The 18,345-nt window shown below is 40.4% G+C and overlaps 2 protein-coding genes and 1 long non-coding RNA gene across 4 annotated transcripts in view; 1 reads left to right on the top strand and 2 right to left on the bottom strand.

Moving 5' to 3' along the window:
* Window positions 1-14,165, bottom strand: part of mta2 (metastasis associated 1 family, member 2) — a 32,801-nt gene extending 18,636 nt beyond the window's left edge. The window contains exons 1-2 of the mRNA XM_053416309.1: window positions 13,644-14,165; window positions 2,339-2,406 (exon numbers count right to left, since the gene is read on the bottom strand). Coding sequence (XP_053272284.1) covers window positions 2,339-2,406; window positions 13,644-13,671 — 96 coding nt within the window. The 5' untranslated portion in view covers window positions 13,672-14,165. The remainder of the gene's footprint in view (window positions 1-2,338; window positions 2,407-13,643) is intronic.
* Window positions 12,482-17,364, top strand: LOC128430278 (uncharacterized). Its single transcript, XR_008333985.1, has 2 exons — window positions 12,482-13,876; window positions 15,377-17,364. It is a non-coding gene; the product is annotated as an uncharacterized LOC128430278 (long non-coding RNA).
* The window catches only part of eml3 (EMAP like 3), a 52,505-nt gene continuing 50,553 nt past the window's right edge, over window positions 16,394-18,345 (bottom strand). For both annotated transcript variants that reach the window (XM_053416307.1, XM_053416308.1), the window contains one exon: window positions 16,394-17,719. In XM_053416307.1, the coding sequence (XP_053272282.1) occupies window positions 17,513-17,719 (207 nt within the window). In that variant the 3' untranslated portion in view covers window positions 16,394-17,512. The remainder of the gene's footprint in view (window positions 17,720-18,345) is intronic.

The raw sequence follows: 18,345 nt of genomic DNA, 5'->3' as shown, positions 1-18,345 counted from the left end.
AGTGCAAACCCAGCTCCCAGCAGCATTAAAGCTGCCGCTTGCAAATAATTCAGACTGTCGAAGAAATAACAAACGACATATGTAATTTTATAATAATTATACATTACATTAACGACGCAGTTATTTTGCTACATGCTGTAATTAATGGATATAGATTTAAATATTAGTATTATTTGGATATTAGAGAATTTTCTTTTTTTTTTTTTTAAATCAAATTTACTTAGTTAAGAAAGACTGCTCAGTTAACCACGGTTGAATAAAAACATAAATAAACAATCAGTTGTGTGAACAAAATGTTTTTGTTCCATCCGTGACCTCAATACCGAGGTACGTATCACACTGTGATTTTTGTGTACCTTTACAACCTTAGTAATCATTAATACCAAATACTTCAGGTTGCTATAACTGTTATTTGAAATGTTCACATTGTTAGATCTCCAATAGCAGAAACTACAGAAACACTTTACTCCAGACACTGTTGCAGTCCTGATAGGTCCCACTTTGTGTGCGTGTTCTAAACCTGGAGCTGAGGCCCAGAACGGTAGTAGATTTATGGATTCAACAGGGACATCTAACATTACAACAGTATATACATGAGCAAGAAATTACAAAAAGCATATAAATGTACCCTTTAACAGTCTTGCACTTTATCCAGATCATCTGGATTATTGTTTCTTTATTTGGACTTGATCTTTTTGCTCCTTTAGACTTTTTCTAGTGATGCTGCAGTGCAACTACATCTCTGCTATCCACTTGTAACAAACAGGAATTGAAACAATAAAAACATACATCTAACTATAGCAGAGATTATACTTTAAACGGTAAAATAGAAACTTTAAACCGATTATAAGCAAACTTCAGCCTGCTGTTTGGGCTCTCCTGCTTCTGCACTGAGATTCTCCTCACTCAGGACCGTGTAATCAGGGCAGTGAGGAGATGACTGTATGTGGCCTTTGTTGTGTGAGGCCGCCCCGTGCTCTTTTTATCTAAAAGGTCAATGTTATCAAACTTCTTCCACAGTACTGAAGATGTTACTTTACTTAGAACCAAGTCCTCCTGTTATATGGTAAATAGTCCGTATTTATACAGTTCTTTTTTTAGTCTTGAGGACTACTCAAAGTGCTTTACAGTACAGTTTATTGCCATCCACACACACATTCATTCAGTGCATCTATGGGCATGCAGATGGGGAAGACTGCCTCAACATCAATTATTATTAGTCATTCTCAGATAAGGACATGGTTTTGCATCATGTGACGAAGTCATGTTACCAGAACTGAAACTTTAAAAGGGACACTGAGCCACAAGATGAGCTAAATTTAAAACTATGCAAACAATACCTGGAATAAACAAAACATTTGTGAAGATGTTTCTTAAATAATTTTTCAACCAGGCCACTGGTCACCCTGATGTCAATGTCACCTGCATGCTAAGAAAGGCTTGGGTGCGGCTGTGGCTGAGGGTGTGGAGCGGTCATCCTATAACCAGGAGGTCAGTGGTTTGATCACAGTCTTACCCATCCGAAGTGTCCTTGGGCCAGACACTGAGCCCTGAATTGCCTCTCATAGAAAAAAGCGCTGCCCATAGATGCACTTTATGAATGTGTGTATGAATGGGTGAATGGCAATAACCTGTACTGTGAAGCCCGTTGAGTTGTCATCAAGACTAAAAAAAGAACTATATAAATACAGACAAATTACCATTTAAAGCTGCAGCCCAATTTTCATCCCTCTCTCCCCCACCTGCACAAGGGCTTTGAATATTTGCAGGACATTTTCGCTGCAGCTTTGGAGCCTCAATCAGCACTAGGAAGCAGCAACAGGACATATGCAGTGGTTCCATCTACGTTCCACACTGGGCCTAGAGAGCAGGCCACTGTCTCTATTACGATCCATTCATTGGGATGAGCAGCCATTAACACTCGAGATGATGCAGTCCTCCTGGTGCTGAGCACAAGCTCTTCAATGTAAGAGTATTACATAAATGAGCTTAATCCTTTGACTGGGAAACAAGCCTGTGTCATATCCTACTGCTGTTGCATAAGTGGTTGTCGCTACTCTAGTTATGGTTTGCAAACGTGTGTAGAGGACTGAAGGAAATGGTGTTGTGCATAGTGCGTTAACTAGAACTATATATGACGTGTCCTAACACACACTTTTACTGATGTCTGCCAGTCAATCGGAATATTTTGTGGCTGTGGTAGGAGCTGTGAAACCCATTTGGTTGGAGTGTACAGCTGAGCAATAAAACATTATCAAATCACTTAAAACAATGTTGTCTTTGAAACATATGATGAGACTATTAAAAGATGTTGAAAGACGAGGAAAAGACAACCAACCTTGTTGAGCTCTTCGATTCTGCGGATCAGGTAAGGGTTGCTGGAGGAGTTCTCAAAGTACACGTAATCTGGAAGAAACAAAAGAAAATAAAGATTTGACATTCATGTCATGTTCACAGGGGAAATCAACACATCAATACATAACCAGACCTAATAAAATAACTACTAGCTGTATTAAATATTCTTATAATAATATATTGCTTGACCCTCTGATAGATGCCTCCACATTTAAGCTATTGAATCCCATCATCTCTGAATTATTTTTGGGTGTCATGGCAGAACGGAAAATATTTTGGCAAACTGGATGGAAAGGAATCCAGTTAACGTGACACAGAGCTGGTACTGGAGGCTGGCCCATACAACTCTGACAAGCTCTAAGGATATATAACATCCATTGATGTAATGTGTAAAGTATTATAAGGGGTAAGAATAATATACAAGTTAAAACTACAGGTCACATGTTTCTGCTAACAAGATACAGTATTTAAATCAAATGCTTAATCCACACTAAAACGTTTTCATTTAAAAATGCATTCTGTCCAGACAAGCCCTTTATCTCCATATTGGAAGCCCCTTACTATTGCAACTGAAAAAGTGTATCACTTGACCACTCATGAAGACATGTCATGTATATAATCAAAAATAATTAGGACCTGTCCTGTACTTAAAAGGTACTACTCTCCGTTTGTTTGGTTCACTCTCAAATTTATGAGGCAAGCACTTCCCATAAACAAATTGGAAAAAAGTCCAACATTTTGTGCACACACTTAACCTGCCTCACACCACAAGACCCATACAGCCAGGACATTTGAGTTTAAGTGGACCCCAACGATCGTGATAAAGAACTAAAGAAATCTGATGGCTAATTTGTTTTTGAAGAGCGATAGCTAAGATCAAAGACAGACACTGAGGCTACAGACAGGAGTGAAGTTCTTCCTGCAGATTTGAACTCCATTGCTGTAGAATTAGGGACACTCCACTGATACAGTAAATGCTTTAATCTGTTTTTTATTCCATTTTAAATGACCCATGACAAGACTGGCCTACTCACACTACTTGAAAATACTAGAGGTAGAGAAAGTAAAGGCTTCATTTTGTGGCCAGACAACGACATTATTAGCAGGTATTAAGGGCTAATATCTGACTGCTAAAACCCAATTGGGAAGTGGATGATGGTGTATGAAGTTTGTGGCAACTGCAATGGTTTTACAACTGATACTTGCTGGACAAGGTAAATTATCATGGTAATGATATTGGCCAATGTCAGCTATATCTGAGCTAAACTCTATGAGACGGATTGTAATTTGTGAATATGGGCTATACAAATAAAATTTGATTGATATCTGTAAGTAAGCAAGTGTAGTAAATAAACGCTACACTGGGTTATAGTTCATTTAGAAAGAACACCTTTACATAATTCCTAAGCTGCTTAAAATTAAACTGCTCTAAATTGAAAAGTTAAAATGTGTGCCAAAGATTAACTAACATGATGGGTTAACAATTCTGATCCAAATGGTGTAAAAAATGCCAAAGTCCAGTCAGTCATAGGCCGTGTGTGACACCATCACATTAAACCAACAGGCCTCAACTTCCTCCTTCAAATCCACAACTCTTAACACACCATTGTGCTAACCAAAAGTAATCATCCACTCACACAGAACTGACAGACCTTTTTCATTTGCGGCAGAATTAATGTGGCAGAGGGGGGAACAGATCAATGCAGCATAGTTGAAAGGTAATGTAAAAGAGAATTCACAGAGAAAGCTCTATCCTCATGATGCAGCATCGAATATCCAACAAGCTAGTTGGAGGAAATCCAGGAGCTAATTTTATTTTCCTCTATTAGAGGTTCAGGGTCTGGTATAAATAAGGTACAGAAGGTCATCTAGAGAAGCTCATGTAAACCACATGTTCCCACACGGTTGACTCGAAGGTGCCCAAGGGGTCTGTAGTCTCAGGGTTACTATTCATCTTAAGCTAATGCAATTACTGCAGTTGACACACAGTTGAAAGGAAATATATTTGGTGTCATTGGTAATATTTACTCAAAATACAGCTCGACCTTGAATATAATTATTAAGTATGAATTTTGAAATGTTACATTGGTGAAGTCATGAGAGCTCAACAGGCTGCTCCTTTAGGGATGGCACCGGGCTGGGATATTGCTGTTTCGTCTTCCAGTGTCACAGTATGAGATTGTGGATGTTTGTATCATGGTCTTGGTTTCAGAATCCAGAACCCAACTTTGGACATGTGATGATCACCACAAAATTCCTAATCTTTGTGTCACTCTGCTTTACATAAGCAACACCTGGAAGCTAACTGAGGAAGTGCTTTGCACATCTGAATGGGACCATACATCATGCTAAAAGACTCAACATCAGATGTGCTCTCATGGTCCTACCCTATGTGCTGAGCTTAACTTTTTTTTTCTCCCTCTTTGTCACCCTCTCTGGTAGTAGGGGGAGGTGCAAAGAATATTTAGTTTATATCTCTCTCTCTGTCTCTCTCCCATTGGTTTGGAATTAGGACTGAAAGTTTTAGTTACAGTCAGAAATAAAGAAAAGTAAGCAGACTAAGAAGGTGACATGTCCTTTCTGTCTATAATCTCTGTGCTAGTATCAGTGAAGAACTAAAGAGAGAGAAAGGGGAGAGAGAGATAATAACATCCACCCTGTGAGACTGTTCACAAGTAGCCAGCGGTAAGTCAGTGTGTTCACACCTGGCATTAAAATGAGTCCTGTGACCACTTGTGGTTGGATCTCACTTCAATGCTCTACATGCAAATTAAACATACGTTATTTGTGTATATGTGGTGATCACCGTGATATTGTGGCGGTGGTTACAAACAAATCAACGAAGAGAGGGAAAAAATATGTTCAACTTGTAGTGAAACTGCAGCAGCTCAGAGGACGTCAGCTGAGTACGACATCCTTCATATGTGGCCCAGGATGGATCTGGCATTTGTGTATTCACGCCTGTATTTACAGCTTTCCACTTGTGATCGGATCACAAAAAAGCACATGTTAATACCAGGAGTGAAAGGGCTAGAGAGATAGTACATGTTTCTGTGTTGTAAGGGTCTGACATGTGGGAGACTGGTGAATTAAACCAACTATGCTGGACAGAGAGTATTGTGGGTGACAGTATGGGGCAGCGAAAACTGAAGAAGAATTCTCAACTAAGATTTCAAGATGCACACACAATACAATTCGTATGGTTTTGAAACCTCGGTAACCGTAAAACCGGTTAATCCCAATATCCCTAATCTCCCCCCCTAAAACCTGTATCCTGTCTGCACCTAGATTTTATGTGGGGGGAAAGTGTCATTATAATGAAGGTGTAAAGAGACTGCAACCAGAATGCAGTTCCACCAGCCAAACTACTCAAGGAGCTGTACAGGCAGGTAGGGCTGGTTAGTTGTTAAATATTTCTAATATGGATTTTGGACTACAATGCTTATGACAGCTATTAATCAAGACAACGATAATTGTGCCACACTGATTCATCATTTTGCTCTCGTTTGCCTTGTTTTATCAAATCCAACTTAGCCGTTTCCCTTATAGCAGTGCACTTTCACCCTACTTGAAAGCTTACAGTCACGCTCAACCAGGCTGAGGGAAAGATGAGATAAACTCGGGGAGAGGTGATGTAAAGAGAGTATTTTGTTCAAATAGAAAAATACTTATTCAACTTTTGGAAAATGTTTGTGTTTTCAAGTAGTTTCATTAGTTTGTTATATAGTCTGTAATACAAAGCAATTTGACCAATTAGCAAAATTCAATCACTAAGTAGTCTATGGCCAAACATTAAAAGGAATAAATAACAACAGTAAAGCTCTGTCAACTTCTTCAATTTTACCTTATTTTTTACATTTAAACTTCAAGGATGTCCCCAAGTTCAATAGGAGCATGTTTCCGATGTCAGTAAGTTATTCTAAATAATACGTGATCTCATCATTAAACTAAATAATTGTGATTAGGATATTTGCCAAATTCAAGCTACGTAACGCTGCTCCTTCCTGTTATTTCTATCAAAAGCTACAACCAGTCTTCCACTTCTAAGAAAAGTTTTTTTGAAATGAATGAATGAAAAAACCCAGCTGCATCCATTCCCCTGATGTGGAAGTGGAAATCCACTGGCTCCACCCTTAACATTTGCATTTTGTGATACCATCAAGACTCTACATAACAAGATCACTAATAAACGCCAGGTGTAGATGCAAAGTCCTGAGACCTGATGTCACATGATACACATATGACAAATACATGACACATGCAAGTGTGCTAAATAGTTACGAAATAACATCATGTTATGTGAAATTTATAAAAATATTGTTTTATATATTGATCTGTTGTTAATCAGTCTCTATGGCAATATTTTTCATAATTTGGACCACTATTTGCATTATTCCACACAGCATAGTTTTAGGCAGAAGACTTGCATGTTGAAGACTGAGCATGACACACAACAGAAGAAACACTATGCCGAACCAATACAAAACCAGGAGTTTGTCTCTAAAAGAGGAGCTAACTCACGAAGACGTGGTTACAGTTTGACGGACCTCTGACCAGAAAACTGTTTCGCAAGCAACAGCCCCAAAAAACTCAAAACTCAACTAAACTCTAACCACCTATGCAGGAATCAGTTAAAGGCTAAAAACCAACCAAGGACTTGAACATTGGAAGACTTTGGGCCATGACACACATACAGTGCCTTGCATAAGTATTCACCCCCTTTGGACTTTTCTACATTTTGTCATGGTATAACCACAGATTAAAATTTATTTCATCGTGAGTTTATGTAATGGACCAACACAAAATAGTGCATCATTTGGAAGTGGGGGGAAATATTACATGGATTTCACAATTATTTACAAATAAAAATCTGAAAAGTGTTGAGTGCATATGTATTCACCCCCTTTACTGTGAAACCCCTAACAAAGATCTGGTGCGACCAATTGCATTCACAAGTCACATTTGCAAGTCACATAATTACTAAATAGGGTCCACCTGTCTGCAATTTAATCTCAGTATAAATACACCTGTTCTGTGACGGACTCAGAGTTTGTTGGAGATCATTACTGAACAGACAGCATCATGAAGACCAAGGAGCTCACCAAACAGGTCAGGGATAAAGTTGTGGAGAAATATGAAGCAGGGTTAGGTTATAAAAAAATATCCAGAGCTTTGAACATCTCTCTGAGCACCATAAAATCCATCATAAGAAAATGGAAAGAATATGGCACAACCGCAAACCTACCAAGAGGAGGCCGTCCACCCAAACTGAAGAGTCGGACAAGGAGAAAATTAATCAGAGAAGCAACCAGGAGGCCCATGGTTACTCTGGAGGAGTTGCAGAGATCCACAGCTGAGGTGGGAGAATCTGTCCACAGGACAACTATTAGTCGTCTACTCCACAAATCTGGCCTTTATGGAAGACTGGCAAGAAGAAAGCCATTGTTGAAAGGGATCCATAAAAAATCCCGTTTGGAGTTTGCCAGAAGCCATGTGGGAGACACAGCAAACATGTGGAAGAAGGTGCTCTGGTCAGATGAGACCAAAATTGAACTTTTTGGCCTCAATGCAAAACGCTATGTGTGGCGAAAACCCAACACTGCCCATCACCCTGAGCACACCATCCCAACAGTGAAACATGGTGGTGGTAGCATCATGCTGTGGGGATGCTTCTCTTCAGCAGGTACAGGGAAACTGGTCAGAATAGAGGGAAAGATGGATGGAGCCAAATACAGGGAAATCCTTGAAGAAAATCTGATGCAGTCTGCAAAAGACTTGAGACTGGGGCGGAGGTTCATCTTCCAGCAGGACAATGACCCTAAACATACAGCCAGAGCTACAAAGGAATGGTTTGGATTAAAGAATGTTAATGTCTTAAAATGGCCCAGTCAAAGCCCAGACCTCAATCCAATAGAGAATCTATGGCAAGACTTGAAGATTGCGGTTCACAGACGGTCTCCATCCAATCTGACTGAGCTTCATCTTTTTTGCCAAGAAGAATGGACAAACCTTTCCATCTCTAGATGTGCAAAGCTGGTAGAGACATACCCCAAAAGACTTGCAGCTGTAATTGCAGCGAAAGGGGGTTCTACCAAGTATTGACACAGGGGGGTGAATACTTATGCACCCAACAGATGTCAACTTTTTTGTTCTCATTATTGTTTGTGTCACAATAAAATTTATTTTGCACCTCCAAAGTACTATGCATGTTTTGTTGATCAAACGGGAAAAAGTTTATTTAAGTCTATTTGAATTCCAGTTAGTAACAGTACATAATGGGAAAAAGTCCAAGGGGGGTGAATACTTATGCAAGGCACTGTATGACATAGAGATGAAGATGGAAGGAGAGCTGCCGTTACAACTTAACATCTGGAAAGACATGGACTCTTAGACATGGTTCAGGTTACAAATATTAATAGGTATTGTTATGTGGATATAAAATGATTATTGATCAAATATAAACAAAATCTTGTATCATGAAGCCCAACAATAAGAAAAGCCCACTGTATCCATATCTCTCTTGGTGATTTGGTTTTGACGTTAACTGTTGCCTAACTTAGTTATTTAGATTTAGCTCATTAGATTTAATGATAGTGACCATGACTTGAAATATCAGCTGTTGACAGCTTGAACTTATGAGATCAGCCCTTAAACCTTGTACCGATCAAACCCCCAGGCATTTATCACTCATTGCACCACTAGTTCACACAGAGTGCTTCCTTGTATCTTTTGATGCAGTGTGGATTCACGTCAAGCTCCATCTGGTCCTCCCACAGGCAGGGACAGAGAGGCTCAGGAGGATATCACTGGCTTTCTGATGAATCACCAGCAGCGGAGATGGAGAAGGAAGGATTCATACAGAGAGAGGATTTCTTGCTCCACTTAACACACTGATGGGGACTCCGACCAAAGGAGCTCTGCTTCCTCATTCCCAGTGAAGGAACACAACCTCACCACATTACATAATACCGAGTGAAATTACACTCTGTTGTGCTTGACATGACAGACATACAGTAGAGATGGTAGTGGATGGAGTGGATTGATCTTTTATATTCAGGCAGTCCATCTATTCTTCTTTCCCAATGGGACGAAGTAACGAAAGATCATGTTCCACCAGCACTCGCATCAGAGTATCAATGAGAGGGATGGATTCGATGGATCAAACAGAAAATATATATAAATAAATAATGCGCTTGAGATAAATCACACAAACTCCCCTTGAAAACAGACATTTCAGCTTAATAATCTTGTACCTGGTGAAAACAGATTAGCAGGTTCAATGCTAATGTATGAATATACGTATAAGTGGGTATAGAAGAAAAGACCTAAAGAGAAAATGTCTGCTGTGGTAGCTTGTTTGTTGTGGACGTATGCGGCTGGAGTGGTGCAGTATGCAGGGTGCTAGAGGGTGAATGAAGAGGAGGAAGGCCTTTGACTAATCTCTGGGGAAGATAATGATCTTACATGCAGGCTCAACACTGTGCTTCTGAAGGACTGGTAATATAGGCACTCACTCATACAGAACTGTCTGTACCAGCTGGCTACAACAAAGAAATCCTCATTGAGTGCAAAATCCATGGACACTTGCTTCAGGAATATGAACCATTCCAACAGATTAATGTCCAACAACATTACTGGTGGAAGAAAAGACCTAAAGGGATCCGTTTTATCAGTTCTGCATTATAATACCAAACAACGCAACCTTGTAGCTGTGGGATACTTAAATGTCAATTTGGAAGTCATTAAATAATCATATGGTTGTTGCTTACTGTAATATTGTATGGGCTAGACTTCAAATGACACTTGGGATGGGGCAATTGACGATGCTATTCTCCATCTCTGATGGCTGACCGTCTCACTCACTCATACACAGACACAGAATCATGCTTCTTGTCCCAAATACTAAAGGTCATGGTTCAAATATATTAAGTCTGTAAGCTCAGTTTATTGATATGACATGAATGAAGTTTCATTGTGAAGAATTACCTCAAGAATGATCATCCCCGATCTGAAATGTCTTTCTGGACAGTGTTGGATTTGTTGGAGCTACAGGAACACTCAACGTTGTGCAGTGGTGTTACACAGTGGTGGCACTGACAGAAGTGTGCGGACACAGACAAACTGAACACCATTTAATTTACACATGTCATTAAGTTAAATAGTTACAGCGGACACAATGGATGAGCACCAGCACATTTGTTATTTTTGCCAGCAAAGCTCAGGATCAGCTAAAAATGTGACGCGCCAGCTGAATGTTTTTACACAATATTGCTATTGGTAATGAATGTTGCCAGGTTGTCCCTGTGTCTCCTTGTCATGACATTGATATGACATGACTTTAATGTTTGCACCAAGCAACAATAATCCAAAGGATGGCAATACCAATGTCAAATCCAATTATAACTGAAATAAATAATCACTATTATTTTACAGAAAGGAAACTTAATGGGCATGAACTATCAATCAATCAATCAAATTTTATTTGTATAGCCCGTATTCACAAATTACAATTCATCTCACAGGGCTTTAACAGGGTGTGACATCCTCTGTCCTTAACCCTCAGCAAGAGTAAGGGAAAACTACTAAAACCCCTTTTAACAGGGTAAAAATACGTAGAAACCTCAGAGAGAGCCACATGTGAGGGATCCCTGTCCCAGGACGGACAGAAGTGCAATAGATGCCACGTGCAGGAAAACATCATCAAGATTAAAGTCTTCAAGATTGAAGATTAAAGTCTCTAGCAGCATTTGATGAGGGTAGACATCCCGAAGGACAACCCAACATGACATGCCAAGCAGTCCCGCTGCAATCACAGTCCATGGTCAGCAACCATCCAGACCACGATCCACCATCCAGACCAGACGCCACTCCAGTCCTCAGTCACCGTCCACCGCCGCCCACCAGGACCCATCACGAGCCACCACCGCGGTCCTGGTCCACTGCCCGTGCCAAATGCCAACGCGACAGGGTCCGCCACCAGCACCACGATCAGCCCACAACCCACTAGTGCTACCAGTTGAATTTGCTGCAATTCGGTATAGTGACATTCACCCAGTATTCTCTTGCAGTTTCTGTACCCAAACATAGCTATAAGGAGCAGTTATTTGCCGCCTATTAGCTTAACTCTGCATTTGGGCATACAGGTGTGCAGATTACTTTACTAGTTATAGTCCCTATAATTTATCCTTCTACACATAAGTAGAAATCCCTTCTCTGCATATCTCCATGACTAATAGTGCGGAAGTGGAAAGGCCACTGAGCCTAACAGCCATACAGAAGGACACTGGCTGTGGCAGCAACAAACACAGAGATACACAGTGAGGGAGACCAGTGAATGCACATGTTATGATACAATTTCAAGAGTATGGAAAAACACATCGGTGAGGCTAATGTAACCCTAATAAACTAACACTTTATAAAAAGGTGACTAAAAGCTACTGAATACATAAGCAGTATTAGCCAGGTATGGCTCTTGAAATTGAATGTTTAACCATCACAGGACATTGAGATGAACCAATGAAAGACCAGTTGAACAATTTTTAAGTGTCAGTTGTTTCTTGCAGAAAGAGCCATGATTTAGATGACCAGTACACCATGAATGGAACTGAAAAACTCAGAGCCACTGTCTGAATAATCAACACCTGACATTTCCCTAAAAGCCTAATATCATTCTGATCTGCAAATTTACCACTAACACTGTGCTGCAAAAATATTCTCTGAAAATATGAGTTTCAGGCACATAATACCAGATTAATAACCAGTGAACAAACTGAAACACGATGCAGAAGAAAACCATCATGTCAGAATACAACCCTTTACATTGTGGCATGCCATTCTGAAATTGGACCAACCCCAACTATTAAGACAGAATTTTGCATATTTAGCAGTGTAGTGTTTAATCAGGATGACCTGTATAGACTACAGACTCCTATGTGACCTTATACAGACTGTCACAGAGTCTGCCTGCCAATTCAGCCATTTCTGCCGCCACAATACCAGACACAGAGATGGTACACAAAGTCCTAAAGGCGAGATGACAGACCTACACCCACAACGACAGAGTGCACTGGTTCTTATCGATGAAACTGGGGCAAAAAATATGATGAATGCAATCCAGCGGGTTGCTAGCAGTCCCTACCGGCGTTTCTTTTATCTCCATGATGAGGGTGACATTTAGAAACCCGGTGTTAGCAATGATGTAGCGTGCAACGCTTTAACTGTATCGTACAGACACTTGGCATTGCCAGGTGAAATGAAAACTAGTATTCATTGTTTTATTTGTTTTGGCTGAGGTGCTGAAGTTTCCCTCCAGCACCTGGACATTCAAAATGGGAAGTCGCATGGATACTGCAGTTGCTATCCTGGTAGCAAGTTAGTGTTAGCTAGCTAACTTAGTTCATCTTATCCCTAAATTAAAGCTTAATTATGTGATTCACTTATATTTCACCGTTCCAGATGGTGTGGTGGTCTTCAGCGAACACCTAACTGTTTGTATTACGGGGGGCGATCACATTGACTAGCTACATATGGTGCTTAAGGCTAAAACTTAGCAATCACACTAAGCTAGCACGGCTAACGCTATCCGTTGCATATGAAGTGATATGGCGGAGGCGATAATGAAATTAACCCACCGACAAAGCCAGACGACCAGCTTTAGCTAGCTGCGGCAGACGTCGCTAGTTCGATACTGACCTCTCAGCCGCTAGCAGCTAATGCTAACTAGCATTGTGTTCACTTCCAGGACGTTACCATATGTACAGACTCCACGTCAGAAAAATGTGACAATTTACGTTTGCTTCGCTTACTTGAAACTACAAATACGACTCAGCAAACTCCCCCGATCGACTAGGCTGCGTTTATTTTGAATTAACTGCCAACTTTCGGAACAAGTTCGCACTGTTCGGCAGGCAGTCGTCGTGGGGTTAGTCTGGATTTCAAACCAGTCGTTTTTAAAAGTTAATGTCTCCTGGATATAAACTCTACTTAGTTTAAAATATCCATACCGAATACAGGATCAGGTTTGGCAAGTCACAACTGAGTATAAACAAAGAGATAACGTTGGATTCATTCACATTTGCCCATTGACCATAGTCACATTACATTGTTGGATGTTTTAACACATTTTGACGTTGTTCCATGCAAGAGTGGACGCACGTACAGGCGCTAGTAAAGAGTTAGCATTAGTTAGCGGCTAACGGGACAGACAGCTAGCGGCTAGCTAGCCACCTTGTGTCGAAACGAACAATCACGTTGAGGGGGGTGTCTTAAAAATGTAAAACATTCCTTACCTCCCACTCGGTACATGTTAGCCGCCATTCTCTCGTAACCTTTGTCAAAAAGAGTCCCGGGGTATTCCCCGCTTGGGTAGAAAATGGTCGATGGTGATCTATTTTATTCCTTCATTTATCGCAGACACCCCCGCCGCGAAACAAAGCCGGCTCCGGGCACAACAAGCCGAGCTGTGGCGGGTAAAAAGTTGAAAGTTTCCGCAAGAAACGTTCCAGAGGTGAAGCCAAAAAATGTAAGTCTTTGTTTTCGGTCCCTCGGACGACCTTCCTCTCCTCTTCCTCACTCACTCACACATTCACACACTGCTAGCCTGTCTCTTACTCCACTCTTCCTCCCATCCTCCGCTCCCAGCTTCATCCTCCTCTTCTTCACCTCCGTTCAGTTCAGCACACACACAGAAACACACACACTCACTGGCCGCTATCGCTCGTGTGCTAATCGTCATCTTCGGATGTTGCCGACAATCTCCGGCATCTCACAATTAACTTCCACACTGGCCTCGGTTTATTAAGCGACATACTCTGGGAAGTGTGAACTCTCACGCACGATTCTGATCTCGATGTATGTGCAACTTTTGAACATTTTATAGTGACGGAATAGCCCCGTCGAGAGCAATAAGGTTTATATACATATACTGTATACGTCATGCACACATGCACACAAAGTAAGGAAAGTTCAATTATTTGTAGATATAGACAGATAAGGAAATTGGATACGCACACACAGATGCGCGCGTACACGCACACGAACACACGCACGCATTCTGACACTCAAACAGAAAGCAAAGACAACCCAGCTCATTCGAAATGAAACCATTAAATCACCAGATCAGTCTCTGTTGTCATAAGGATTATGTTATATATATATATATATATTATAATGTCACCCACTTCACAGGAACCAAGCTGCACATGGACTGAGCTTCTTCACACGGTCACCAGTTTAAGGTTAAGATTATAATAGTTACTGGAAATACCCTCCTTTATTTCAACCCAGTGGTGACTGCCTTTCAGATAGTGACATCTGATTAACGTTTACAGGCCTGTACAGAAACCCATAACCAGAAAGATATTAAAAAAGATGGAATGTTGTGAGGTCTACTCATTTTAAATACAACTATCAGATGCTAAATCAATATGATAACACGAAAGAGCCTTTTTAAATTGATACATACTAAGTAGTAAGACTTGCCCCGATCGTTTTACTTAAGACGTTTTAAAAAGTAGTTATTATCCAATTTTGATGATTACCTCAACATTATGACATCGTCTGTTGTATCATTGACTTAAAAAGAGGCAGTTGTAATCTAGTATCTAATTTTTAAAGTCAGATTTTTTTTTTAAATAGTCTATCAAACAAAAAGACAGCTGGCGAATATGATCAAAATGACATTGCTATCAGTTTTGTAGGGATAGTGTCAGACTATGATGTGTTTTTTTTAACATCAAAGGGTAAAAGCATAAATGCAATAGAAAGTTGATTCAGTTTAAACCCGTTTGATCTGTAGTTAATCTTTATACCTTAGTCTAATTATTAAGTCTCACTTGCTTTCTCCTTGTTACTGTGGGCTGCTTATTTTTTTACATAAAGTCAAATGTGTATTATTCGTAAAATGAAACTTCTAAATAAATGTTTTATTTACTCTACCATGATGTTAATTTAGTATCTCAATTTAGATTTTCAAGTAATTTCTTCATTTTGCATTAATCATGAATATTTTTGTTTTTTGCAGAAATCGGTTTCCACACGGATCAGATAAAACAAGAAGACAAACAAAGATTCCATAAATGAAAAATCTCATCTCATCTCATCGTCATCCGCTTATCCGGGGTCGGGTCGCGGGGGGAGCAGCTCAAGCAGGGGGCCCCAGACTTCCCTTTCCCGGGCCACATTGACCAGCTCTGACGGGGGGATCCCGAGGCGTTCCCAGGCCAGTGTTGAGATATAATCTCTCCACCTAGTCCTGGGTCTTCCCCGAGGTCTCCTCCCCACTGGACGTACCTGAAACACCTCCCAAGGGAGGCGCCCAGTGGGCATCCTTACCAGATGCCCGAACCACCTAAATGAAAAATACATAAATAAATAAAACGTTGTGCTACATACTTGTTATTTTTCCAGTCCCCACATGTTATTCTGTTCTCACCCCTCACATTGAGGAGGTGATAGCTGTAAATTATTGCATTAATTACTCAAATATAGCACGTCAATACAATTTTGAGGGACTTGTATTTTTGAGGGACTGATTTAGTTGATTTTTATGCTCCTAAACCCATTACATTTCAAATGGAAGTATTATATTTGTATATAATTTACAAAACATGAACACTTTATAAAATACAGTGCATTGCTATATACGTAAGTCTACCTCAACCAGATGCAGAATTTGCCTAATGCATATAATCTTTAAAAGTGGCCACTCAGCATGATCATACATTTTTTTATTCATAATAGTTATAATATATAATAGTATTTTACATTGTAGTATAGATTAATAAAAGGATCCGATTACTTGTTTGATCACTGTTCAGGTTTAAGGGATACTGACTGACTTCTCCTGTGAAATGGCCTTTGTCAGCACAGTTTGAACTGAACGTTTCCAAACCCTTTTCACCAATGGGGTTCAATATGAGCTCTTCTGGTCTGGGTCATGAAGGGGAGGAACATGTTTTTCCCTCCACAAACAGAAACAGCACAGCACATTGTTCCTGGAGCAGCACTGCCCACTAGTGACACTTCACACACAATACACTTTCCAGTCTGCAGAAGTTTAATGGGAGCTTGACAGATACAATATCACAGTCGTCTTAATGTTCTTTTAAATATATATAAAACTGTACTTAAGTAATCATGTTCAAGTGTTACTATCAACTGTAAGGAAAATGAATAAGTCAAAATAGCTGAGGGTTGATTTCAGTATAATAGGTTTGTCACAGTCTGTCTAATGCAAAGTTAAAACCAGCTTCAGTATTAGCTGAGATGTCAACCAAACAGTTAAAAATATGAAAATCATGTTAAAAAAAACTTTAAGCAAACATCTTGATAAGCACAATGGCCTATACCACAGTCCACAGCTCTGGTTAAGTTTGGTAAGAAACATCAATGAAAACATAGGAATGTTCAACGAAGAACTGTTACTGAATCAACCTGGACTCCTTTTCAATGAGAACATGCACCTCATAATCTTGTCTTTTCTATAACTGTAAATGCTGCTCATCACACTACAAGTGCTGCTTTCTTTAAATGCTATTTACAGCCTGTGCATGTACGTTACATTACTTTCTATGAAGTATTTTTGCACTCTCTATTAATTTTTTGCACTATTCCAGTTTGCACTTGTATCATCCTAGCCACAGTGTGCCTTTTGACTGTATACTTTGTTGTATTATGAACTATGTTTTGAGTACTTAATATGTTGCGTACTTATATGTTCTGTCTACTAATATGTTAACACCGGGGATCAGAGAGAAACAGCATTTCAATCCCGTCTATGTCCTGTACATGTGACCGAATTGACAATAAACTTGATACTGCAGAAGTCATGTTCTGTACCAGCAAACATACACAACCACTTCTCCTGATCCTCACCAAATATCCAACAGAGTGACAGATAATCTGCGCAGTGAAAAGTATCCCACAGTTCAGTTTCACAGGAATTGACATTGATATGGAGGCGTGCAAGTGGAAAGTGAATATGGCTGCTCCTCCTGAAGAGGATTCCTCCACATGTCGTGCATGAAACGGGACCCAGCAGTGGCATCACAGAGGCCAAACCGAGTCGACAGCTATGGCCGCTGTCCACTGACTAACACGTCCCTCTGTCTTCGTGTGAACGACTCCCTCTCTGTCACTCTTCATAAACAACTCCCCCCTAGCCGGTGGTGGGTTCTGGAGAGCTGGTGGAGGTGGATGAGGCAGAGGCCAGTCTCTCCCTGCTGTCGACTGCACAGCCTCCAACCACCTTCCACTGAAGGATGCAGGTGTCCTTCCCGCCCATTGAGAGCAGGTGGGAGTCACTGTGGGTGAAGCAGACGTTGGTGACGTGGCTGCCGTGGCCCTCGTACTTGTGGCTCGGTGCCTGGAGGGAAAAGAATGAATCCTCTTCAGGTCAACACATTGGCAATCTCATCACCTCCTTTCACCTCCCCTTCCCCACTTTGTCTCTACAGAAGATAATGCATTTCAAATGTATAGCCCATTTTCACAAATCACAATTTGCCTCATCCACTGCCCTTAACCCTCGGTAGGAGAAAAATTACTGGGGGGAAAAACGTAAGAACATCAGAGAGCATTGCACGTAACTGATGCGACGTGTAGCGGAGCATGTGAAAAATAATATTAACTCATGAGAGAAAACAGTGTCATTGTTTTTAAACTGCATACAATGAACATGTGGAAATTGATGAGGCCTGGAGTTCTGCCTTAAAGCTTGGAAGGTTTACCTCCACCTGCTCTGGAAAAACCGCATCATATAGTTGTGGGATTATACTAATGACAGAGCTGCAGTTATTGTTGGGGTTAGGGTTTCTTCAGTCAGTGTTAGCTACATTTGAAGTAACTGGAAATCATCTCAAAAACAGTAAAGAAAATACCTATAGCAGGTTTTGTGTATTAAAACTCGAGGTATGATTGGGTAAAAGAAAAGAGTTTGGAAAAAGTGAACCGTGACAATCCGATCAAACAATGTTTCAGTTGGAAAGGTTC

This window comes from Pleuronectes platessa, chromosome 23 (genome assembly GCF_947347685.1).
Source record: "Pleuronectes platessa chromosome 23, fPlePla1.1, whole genome shotgun sequence".
Taxonomy (NCBI): domain Eukaryota; kingdom Metazoa; phylum Chordata; class Actinopteri; order Pleuronectiformes; family Pleuronectidae; genus Pleuronectes; species Pleuronectes platessa.
Note: the sequence above shows the minus strand (reverse complement) of the source record. Positions and strands in the feature narration are given on the sequence as shown.